The sequence below is a fragment of the Hipposideros armiger genome, unplaced genomic scaffold (genome assembly GCF_001890085.2).
Source record: "Hipposideros armiger isolate ML-2016 unplaced genomic scaffold, ASM189008v1 scaffold_79, whole genome shotgun sequence".
In the NCBI taxonomy this organism is placed as follows: domain Eukaryota; kingdom Metazoa; phylum Chordata; class Mammalia; order Chiroptera; family Hipposideridae; genus Hipposideros; species Hipposideros armiger.
This window is the reverse complement of record NW_017731429.1, coordinates 4,534,673-4,546,134: the sequence shown is the minus strand read 5'-3', so window position 1 is coordinate 4,546,134 and position 11,462 is coordinate 4,534,673. Positions and strand designations below refer to the sequence as shown.

The window sequence follows — 11,462 nt, the reverse complement described above, 5'->3', positions numbered from 1 at the left end:
AGAGGAACCAGAAGGGTTTGCCCTTCACCCCTTCTCTTGTCAGTCTGTCCATTAAGGACTGCTGGTGCCAGAGGTGGATCAGGTGGTGTGGAGGAGGCGTGATAAGTGACTGGGGCATCTTTGTGTACATTAGCTTTTTCCTGGGGAACATCTATATGTTTAGATCATGCCCAAATTGGGTAAATAAAAGTTGATGTTACCTTATAATTTAATTCACATTTCTCACATAGTGTCAATCTATCTGCTTCTTTTCATTTCATTTTAATTTTTGTTCAGTAAATAAGCTGCAGTGTCTATTATTGGGGCATTTAATGACTGTTAAATCTATTCTTTATTTACTTTCAATCCATAATTATTTCAAATAATTTCTTAAAAATTTCTAACCACTGCATAATTTTATCTTGTTCTCTTATAAAAATTGATCAATTTAATTAACATTCTAATCAATATACCGTAAGGATCTTGGGTAAAAATCCTTTTACTGTATTTCATTGTAGGTAAGTTACTTAGCCACCCTCCCACCCCTTGTAACATTACCTGTGTGATAAAATGGAAATGTTGGATTAAGCTCATTCTGTCTTATAAAACTCACCATTATTCCCGATTCAGAAATATGATTTATGCAAAGAGAGAATATGTTGCAGTTTTTGTGTAAATGGGATTATTTCTAGAAGTCTGGGATGTTCTGTAGTAGTCTTTGTTAGCTGGCTTTGGATTTGCTGTAGGAGAGAGAAGCCCCAGCTCCTCAGGAGCCAACTCTTGAGTTTGGTGGATGACTGAGTCAAGTAGAGAAGGGCAGGATAAGATTGCTTACAGACCTTTCGAAAGCTGGGCTGTATAGAGTTATAGTGATGGGGTTGCTTTGTCACTGGGTCTGGCTTTGTGTCCTCTCCTCTCTGTTGCCAGTATTGGAGATGGATTCACTTTTTAAGGCACCAAAGTCATACCAAAAGTTGATACTCTTTGATTTATTTTACGGAGACACATATATTGGGTTGTCAGAAAGTCGTGACACATTTTTGCAATGAAAAACATAGAAAAAATACATCATGACTTTTCCGACAACCCAATATATTCAGCACCAACCATGTGCTTGTACAGGGGAGACAGTATGAGACCCAGACCTTACTGTTAAGGAGCTACATACTTACCCATGAATAACTAGAGCTTTGCATAAGTCAGGATGTAATAAGTGGCAAAAACTATTTTGTTGTTAGAAAGTATGCAATAGGAATTCAGGAGTAGAAATTGAACAGAAGAAGTTGCTAAGGGTTAAATTATTGCCCAAGTGTTCATGGGAATTCAGAAATAATACATTATGTGTACATGACACCACAGGATGTAAAACTGTCATTATATTTAGTCCTTATTGTAATTTTATGAAGCAGCAGTGTATTCTCCTTATAAGTATGAAATCATCTCTGCAAAAGATGAGAAAATTGAGGTCCAGAGGGATCAGGTTTTTGGACTGAGGATGCAGAGCTGGGAAGGGCAGAGCTGAGGTTTCATTCATTTTTTTCTTCATTCATTCACTATCAACTCTATAGACATTTATTGAGGGTTTATATGTGCTAGCCAGTTGCTAAGTTCTGTCTTGTCCTCCAGTCTCATTGTTTAGTAGACCTAAATTCAGATCTTTTAAGTCTATTTAGTTTTTTCCCCCCATAGTTTCCCTTAGTCTTGAGGTGGACTGAGAAGGATGGGTAGAAGTTAGATGAGCACATAGTTGAGTGATAGGCATTAGGTGAGAAGACACAGAAGCAGAGTTGTGGAGGTGAAAAGTAATATTGAGTGCATGTGTTTTGAGGACAAGATTTAGAAAAAGGTGGTAAAGAATTTAGGTAATCATTGATGGTGGGGGTGCTGTAAATTTTGAGTTGTAAGGGTCAGAGGAATAAGCTGTTTATATAAGATGACACAAGATTTTAAAAGTCAGCATGGGTCCCTATGGCTGCATTGCACTCACATTCTGTTGTGATATAAGATTGGCCAGGAGCTATACACAGCAGCAGATGAGCACTGGATAAGGATTAGAAAAACCTAGATTATAGTTTCAAATCCATTACTTACTAGCTGTGTGATGTTTGTGATGCTAAATAAGTAACCTTATTGAACCCCAACTTTTATATCTCTATGTAAATTCTCTGTATAAGGGCTAAGCACAGTAGATACTTGATTCAATGTTTATCTAATGAATGAATAAATGAAATAGAGAAAATAACATTTGCCCCACCTATTTTTGTTGTTTATCATAAGGATCAATACTTATGAAAGTACTCTATAGCAGTACTGTCCAAATTTTAGAAAATTGTTACTAATAGCAATAACTTATGTATTTTCTGGTTATTATTTTCTTACAGCTGCTGGACAAGGCCACATAGTGTGTTTGCAGTGGCTAATTAAAATGGGAGCAGACTGCAATATTGCTAACAAAGCAGGCGAGAAACCCAGTGATGTGGCTAAGAGGTATCTCTATCTGTTTTGCTCCTTTCTTTTGTTTTTAAGGTTTTGCATATACTCTCTTATACTCAGAAATCTCGAAAGATTTAATGGATTTATAGGACTCAGTCAAATGCTGATGGAATGACAGTTTGCAAGCTGAATAGACATTTGACAATATCAACTCTTCTCTCTAAAGCAGTGATTTTCAACAGGGAGTTAGTATTGTACTGGGGGGAAGAGCATTTGGAAATAAGTGGGGTTTGTCACAATGACTAGGTACTGTCACTAATATTTAGTGAAGTCAAGTCCAGGAATACTTAAATGCTAAAAATACTCAGGATACTGTTGCACAACTTAGAATTATCTCATCCAAATGCTGGGACCTGTTGAGAAATATTATGTGATAAAAAGGAGTAATCAGAAGGAGTCACATGGGTTTTGAAACAAATTTGGTACTTACATTTGAATTAAATATAACACCTATTATTGAACACCTCCAGCTCATTCAGGTTAGATTCTCAAGGAACATTTAGTCCGTCCATTTGTTCACTTTTTATTTTTTTATTTTTATTCAACTTCCTGTATACTTATCATGTTCCAAGTGTGACGGTTAGTACTAGGGTTACAAAGATAAAAACACAGTCTTTCCCCTCAAAGGAGCTTATAGTCTTGTGGAGAGACAAATGTGTAAACAATATTATTCATTATAATCATTATATTATAATACATGTTTGTATAAGGTACAGTAAGAACAGGAGAAAAAGTGCCCAAGTCTTCCTATTTGAAAGCTGTGGGGGAGAAATATTAACACAGATGATGATAAGAGTAATGAAGGAAACTGCTGGGGGACAGAATTTATGTAGAGGTCAGAGAAAATTCTTTTTTTGGAAGAAGCAATATTCTGACACTTGAAAGAGGAACAGTTATAACACTTGTATTTTTGAGGAACTGAATGTGGTTTAGAACTGCTTGTATCGAAAGTAGGAGTGTGGGCTAAAAGTTGCAAATGAGGCTTGAAAAGGTGCAAGAACCCAATCATTCATTAAACTGCCATGCAATTTTTGTTTGTGATTGCATTTTTCTTAAAATTTGGTCTGAGGGATTTCTTTGAAGCCTTGGAGTGTGATTTTGTTGTACCACGTACCTAGGATCATGATCTACTCAGGCCCATTTTATTTTTATTTTTTAAAAAAACTTTATCAAGGTATAATTAACATACAATAAAGTGCACATACTTGTACATTGCAACCTAATGAATTCTCATATATGTATACACCCATGAAACCAGCACCACAATCAAGGTAGTGAACATATTCATTACCCCCCAAAATCTCTGTGTGCTTTTTTGTCATCTCTTTCCCTCCCATTGCTCCCCCACTGCCCCTTCTACAAGCAAACACTGATCAGCTTTCCGTCACTACAGATAAGTTTGCATATCTAGAGTTTTGTATGAATGAAATCATACAGTACGTTACCCCTATACATCTGCCTTCTTTTACTCAGCATAATTATGTTGAGATTCATTCATATGTGCTAGTAGTTCATTTCTTTCCTATTGCTGAGTAGCATTCCATAGTATTCCATAGTTTGATTATCCAGGAACCTGTTGAAGGACATCTTGACTGTAACCATTTTTTGGTGATTATGAATAAAGCTGCTATAGACATTTATGTATAGGTTTTTGTGTGGAAATAAGTTTTCAGTTCACTTGGGTACATACTTAGGAGTAGGATGGCCGAGTTGTATGTTAAGGGTGTGCTTAACTTTATAAGAAACTGCCAAGGTGCCTTCTAGAGTGACCATACCAATTTACATTCTCTCCAGCAATGGAGGAGAGCTTCTGTTGCTCCTTAGCTTGCCAGCATTTGATATTATCAGGTTTTTTTATTTTAGTAATTTTATTATTATTATTATTTTTATTGGGGAGTTGGGGGATGGGAACAGCGCTGGGGAATCGGGGGAAGGGGAACAGACAAGTTGTCATTTTGTTCTTCAGTCTAGTTGTGGAGGACGTTGCTTCACTGGCCCAAGTTGGCACNGGAAGCACTTTCTCTGGGTTTTGGTGTGTCACCAGTGCTTAATTTTCCAAGGGATATAATCAATTATAAATAAATAATCAGTTCTTTTCATTTTTGCGATGTTCATCTTGTACCACCCTTAGCCCCTGGGAACCTTGAGTATAGAGGGGCCAGGCTGTGCAGCCATGTTGTGTTGGGGAGAGGAATAGAGGGCACATACTTTTCATAAACTACCACTTGTACTCCAAATGTTCCCTCTCCGCCTAGTGGCAGGAACTCAGTTGCCAGTCTCTTCCCAGGCAGAAACTTAATGTTCTTCTCTAGCTGCCTAGACCTTTTGGGGATCACCAAAGCTGCCCGCCTTTTGAGTCCTTCCAAACTGTCCATTTAGAAAATTTTAGTTTTTTAGCTATTTAAAAACATTCTTTTCTTGCCCAGAAGCGTCTGTTCTCAGCGTGGGGTTTGATTTCATGCTGTACAACACATCTTCCCTAAAACCTCGCTCTCTAACAACAAGTGTGTAGGCTTTCAGGGGAGCCGCTTCAAAGCCCCTATACTCTGGGTCCGTCGTTTTGTGAAGTCCTGCTTTAGGTTATCCAATTTTTGTAAATGAGCAAATGTCACTGACTTCTAATGGCAGCTGCAACCCAGTACTGCTTATTTTCTCTTCTGCAAAACCTCCTGAGTCTCAATTTCCTCATCTTTAAAAGGGGGATAACATCTACCTCATGGCATTGTATTGATGTTAAAGGAAATACTGTGTAGAAATCCCAAGGTATTTTCTGTCTAATAGTATTCATAGTATTACATTCCTCCTCATATCCTTTTCTCCTTTTTCCTTCCTTTCCATTTTCTGTATTTGAGCTGAATAGGCATAGTCAGTAGATATATAAATGTGTAGAGCCTTCAGCATTTGAGAGTAGGGGGGATTGATTTATTTTGGAGTCTAAATATATAAAGTATAAATAAAATGAACTTTTCATCCAGTATTTATTTATGTAGATTCTTCAGGAATCTCTTTAACTAAATCTTTCTCCTGCCACCTTCTGGTCAGGACCTATGATTGCTTACAACTGTACCTTTAAGACTTTTTTCCCCTGTAAAAGAATCTGGAATAGTATAATCTTTATCCAGAAAAAAAAATTCTAGGATAGTTTTACCTATATTATGCACTTAAATAGTTTTTCAATAACAACACAACAATAATGATTACTGGTTTTGATAATAATAATAGCTTTTTATAATGCTTTCTCACATATTATCTCATCTTAGCCTGCATTAAACCTCACCAGCCCTATTTTTTTCTGTTCTCCTACATGTAGCCTATCTTTTCTGAACTTGCCCCACCACCAAGCCTTTGTTCATTTTGTCCATATACCCTGAAGGGTCTCTATCAACTCTGCCCCTCAAAATCCAATGGGAACCATCTCATTTGTTAACCCTGGCCTAATCCCCCGACCACATATGATCTCTCCTTCTTTCACCAAGCTCTTTGTACTGTTCTGATGGCACCTCATCATTTGTATTATAGTTTAACTAGGTACTTATTAATACATTACCCACAGTACCGAAATTCAAGTTCCATGAAATCATCTAACTAATAACTAATAACATCATCATCAACAAGCTGCTGAGTACTTGTTATGTGTTGGGCTCAGTGCCAAGGACTTTATATCTGGCAGATCTCATAAAGTAGTGTCGTGCAGCAAGTTATTGCTGCAGTGCATCGGGTCATGCTTGCTAATCAAGAATGGCCAACCTGATAAAATCTCACTCAAGAGTTTGAGCTCTGAGCAACAGCGGTNCTGTAGAGGGCAGTGTCACTGGCCCTCATATGTGGGATCCAAACCGGGGCCCTCTGGCATCCCAAGCCAGCTCTTAACCAATGTGCCACTTGGCTGTCCCTATTTTAGTAATTTTAATAGGTGCGTTGTGGCATCTCATTGTGGTTTTATTGTAATTTGCATTTTCCTAATTAAAAATGATTTTGATTTTGAGGATCTTTTCATATACATATTTGCCATTTGTATATTTTCCTTTGGTGAAGTGACTATTTAGATCTTTTGTGCACTTTAAAAATTGGGTCTTTTTCTTATTGTTGAGTTTTAAGAGCTCTTTATATATTCTGGATACTAGTTCTTTCTCACATTTTTGTTTTGCAAAGATTTTCTCTCAATATGGCTTGTTGTTTTTTTTTGTTTTTAATTTTTTTTCACAATGTCTTTGAAGAGCAGAGGTTTTTATCAGTTTGTTCTTTTATGGATTATGCCTGGTATAACTTCTAAGATAGTAACATAGAGTCACAAAGATTTTCGCCTGTTTTCATTTAGATGCTGTATACTTTTAGGTTTTACATTGGTCCATTTTGAATTAATTTTTGTATATACTGTGAGATATACATCCAACTTTTTTTTTAATATGAATATCCAATTGTTGTAGCTCCATTTGTTGAAAAGGCTCGTTTCTCCACTGTATTACCTTTGTGTCTTTCTCCAAGTCAGTTATCCATATATGTGTGGACTTATTTCTAGACTTTGTATTTTGTCTATTGATCTATTTGTCTACCTTTATAGCAGTATCACATGGGTGATTTAGTACTGTGGGTGTATCTGGAGTTATTAATAATTTCTGGACCATATTTCCTTGTCATTCATGCACCAAAATGTGAGGTGTGAATATAGTGTTATAGAAATAACCTTGAATCTGGCATAAAGCCAGTACTCAGTAAATGATAGCTGTTAAATTACAACCTAGTAATAGAGATAAGGAATTCTATTAACCTTACAAGTTCCTACATATGTTTATTACTATTATATATCTTTAATGATTTGCCGTACCTGATGACAGGTAAGAATATACATGTGCATATGCATGTCATTATGTAAGTATGTGAAAAAAACAATGTGAGGTTTTTGTGTTTATTGAGTAATTCTCCATGTCCTAAGAGAGAGCATAAACATTTCAACTAGTAAGACTATGGAAAAAATATGCAGATTACATGCATTCACAACAACTCTGAAACCAAGGGTGTATTACTGGAAGCTTCATAGAGATGGGGGGAAAGGTAAAAGAAAACAGATAATGTGGATGGAAAAGTCATTTTTCCATTAATTTCAAAACCATGTCTAGTGTTTTGAACTGAGGAAGAATGAAGATTAAGGGGGCTAAAGCTATAGTTAGCTGTAAAACTGGAACCGGAATTAATCCTACAATCTAAATTAGTCCATCAGACAAGGTAGTAAGTGCAGGGAATCATGTAGGGTGGCTCTGGGCTTTCTGTCCAGTTGAGCAGCTGTGTTTGGGGGCACACACTTTTGATATTGGGTATCCTCCTCCAGTTGGGTTTTTGCCAGTAAAAATTATGGAATGAGTCTTTAATATGACTGCTTGTCCTTAGTGAGTAGTAACTGTTTGAGTTTCCCATGTAGCTTGCTATAGTGCATCAAATTGTCACTGATCTTCAGATACAGTTTTGCTACCTTACTGGTGAGTAGGTTGGTGGCATAATGTATAGAGTGTAATTCCCTAAATTAAGTGCAAACTGCAGTTTCAATATGATGATTGTGGATCTTTTTAATTGTTGATTCTTTTCTACAGGTTTGCTCATTTAGCAGCAGTAAAGCTATTGGAGGGGCTACAGAAATATGATATAGATGATGAGAATGAAATCGATGAAAATGATATGAAGTTTTTTATAAGACATGGTGTTGAGGGAAGCACTGATGCCAGGGATGATTTATATCTTAATGAGTCAGATAAAACAGATGCCAGAAGTAAGTGTGTCAACTCTGTTGTGATTTATTCTTTAAGAAACACCATAGCCCATTTTTACCACAAATCTGGGAATTATCCTAAAGACAATTATCATCTACTAAGTAAAATACTTTGGTTTTTGAGGGGAACCAGAACTAGTACAATTTTTGTACTAGGGGTTGTTGAACATATAAAATATGTAAGACATGATCTCTGTCCTTCAAGGAGGAAAATGTTATATAAGAGGAGCATTATTTAAGTGGATCATAGGAAACAGGGAAAGAGACGTCTCAAGGATTTCCATGGTTAGTTGACAAATGATTTTTACAAATAATAAGAGCAGCAAATATTTACTGAGTGTCTGCTATGTGCTAGATACTGTTGTAGGTTTTGGAGAAACAGTGCACAATACAAAATCCCACCTGCCACCAGGAACTTGCATTCTGGTTGTGGTGGGGTCAGGGAGGGTGACAGATAATTAATAAGAAAACAGATACTAAAGAAAATACAGTAGGGTGCTCCTATTGATAAGATAACCATTAGAGGAGGCATCTCTGAGGGGTGACACATGTGAAGAGACCTAAATGATGAGAGTGAGCCACATGAAGATCTCAGAAGAATATTCCAAGCAGAGGGGGCAGTGTGTGTAAAGGCCACGAGGTGGAACTGAGCTCCATCAGTGTGGCTGGTTTAGAATCACCAAGGAAGTGGTGACACTTAAGGTTGGGGACGTAACCAGGGGCTCAGGCAAATCAGATAGGGTCTAATAAGGATTTTGTGTTTAGACTATATTTTAAATAGAAAGCCATTGGTGGGTTTTGAGGTGGGGATATTGTGACCTGATTTATGTTTAAAAATAATACCACTCTAGTTGCCGGGTGGAGAATAGACTGGGAGGTGGGGGAGAGCGTAGCATTTCAGATGCGTTATGAATAGGTGGGAAGAGAACGTACTCACCTGCCAGTAAGAGGTTAGAGGAAGTTCCTGACATGATTTGAATTTGCCAAGAATGCTAAATTAGATTTATGCAAGAGCAGATGCAGAATATCTGCACAGATTTCCTGGTCTAGAGGCCCTGATGTAGGCCTACAGCTGCCCGTGATGATGGAACTCTCCATCCTTGTTTTGCTTCAGCCTTTTTATACTGAAAGCTTTCTTCACCATCCCAGGAGAGCTTGCATAAACATCAGTTTATTTCCCTTTAAGGTAATATTTATATATACCAGGATTTTTTGTTTCTTGGTTGAAATTCAGCATTAGTAAGAGCATATTTTATCTGGAGGGTGGTGTGGGTGAAAGCCGAGTCAGGACCCAGTTGGCCTTGGCTGTTTGTGCCTCCTCATTTCCAGTGTTGTGGAAAACCCATTTCTCTTCACAGGGCAAAAGGAGAAGCAGGGAGATCAGTTAGGGGCTGTGACCTTAGCTCAGGAAAAAGTTGATAATGGCTTAGACAAGGGTGAAAATGATGGAGATGGTGAGACATGGTCAGATTTGGGTGTATTTGGAAGATAGAGCTGATAGAAATTGCTGCTCGATATGGACATGAGTTGTTAGAGAATGAAGTAATCATGGTTGATTCTTGGATTCTTGGCCTGGGCTATTAGGTGAGGTAGTGAGTTTACAAAGGCTGTTCACTCAGGATAGAGTAGCAGAGGAGGCTTTTCAAAGGTGGAATTTGGATTTTTCCTTAAAAGATGGCCAGGATTTAGATAAGCAAAAGCAGATATGGAGGGCATTCCATTCATCCAACATACATTTGAATATATACTGTGTGCACAGCCCTGGACTAAGGGACTATAGCAGTGCCTCAGAAGTAGTCCTGCTTTCTGGAATTCAGAAAACATTCTGAACCTGCTCAGTATATTATTTTAAAAGAAGTAACTGAAATTGTGCATTATTGATTTTTCTTACTCTTCTATCATTCCACATACGCTTATTGAGTACCTATTACATGTTAGGCACTGTTCTAAGTGCTAGAGTTACGTTGGTGAACAGACTCATCATTTCTCCATATTTGCTTGTTTTCCTAAACTGCTTGATTTTTTTATTTTTTAAAGCTATAAAAGTCTTGATCATCTGCTCTTTGATTCCCACAGTAGCAATATTAATAACCTAACCATATTTGTTAGTGGGATATCCTAAAATAGTTTTGGTTTTTGATAACTAAATAAAAATTTAACCAAATAAAAAATACTTTGTTTTTTTTCTTTCATACAAATTGCCTTATGGAAACATATGCCAAAGATTTAATTTTCATAATTACCAGTTGAAGGTCTTATTTCATTAAATGGTGTCTTAATATGCTTGGACTGCCATTACATAATACCACTGGAAGTCCCAGATTAATGTCTGGTGGGGGTCTGTTTCTGGTGAGGACTCTCTTTCTGGCTTGCAGATGGCCATCTTCTCTCTGTGTCCTCATGTAGTGGAGAGCGAGCGAGAAAGCTCTCTGGTGTATCTTCTAAGGGCACTAAGAATCCCTGTGGCCCAGGGCCCCACTCTCATGGCCTTATCTAACCCTAATTACCTCCCACAGATCCTGTCTCCAAATATCATTACATTGCGGGTTAGGGCTTCAACTATATGAACTTTGAGGAGACACAAACACTCAGTCCATACCAAATGGTTAAATATTAAAGTACTCCAAATTAGTGAGAAAAGTGGGAATGTTTCTGTCTCTTAAGGGGACATGTGATTAGGTTGACGTAAATATCCAGGAGTCAGTAGGACAGTGGCTTATCTCAGTGTTATATTTATTATTGAACGTACTGGAACTAAACTGAAGCCTAGTAATTGGTGCAAATTTCACTTTCTGTAGCATTTTTACTGATGGTACAGTCAGTGGCATATAACTCTCCTGCCAGAATTTTTATTCTCCAAAATCCTAATAATAACAGTTTACACTTCTGTAATGTTTTATAAAGTTTACAGAACACTTCCACATATATCATTCGCAGTAAGCCCAAGAAGTAAATAATATCTCTGTTTTTATTCTCAAAAAATGCTCATTTAGTATACTATCCTCATTTGATAGGTAAAGAACCTGACGTTCAAAAACACTAAGTAACTTGTTCTAGGTCACACAGTGACTAGAAGCAAGGCTTTCGGATTTCTCTATATGGAGCCCTTGTCAACACACACATTGCTTCCTGAAAGAATCTTTTCTTGCCACATAACCCTAATTTTGCTTCTCATGATGCTTGGCCAGAGAGCCATGATTCATACGAATGCATGAGAAGAACTGTTTCA

At 37.3% G+C, this 11,462-nt stretch overlaps 1 protein-coding gene across 1 annotated transcript in view; it reads left to right on the top strand.

The window, feature by feature from the left end:
* ANKRD42 (ankyrin repeat domain 42) overlaps positions 1–11,462 on the top strand; it is a gene marked incomplete at its 5' end in the record, with an annotated part of 58,125 nt that overhangs the window by 36,542 nt on the left and 10,121 nt on the right. Inside the window, 3 exon segments of the mRNA XM_019643474.1 lie at positions 2,361–2,466; positions 8,058–8,233; positions 9,592–9,697. Coding sequence (XP_019499019.1) covers positions 2,361–2,466; positions 8,058–8,233; positions 9,592–9,697 — 388 coding nt within the window.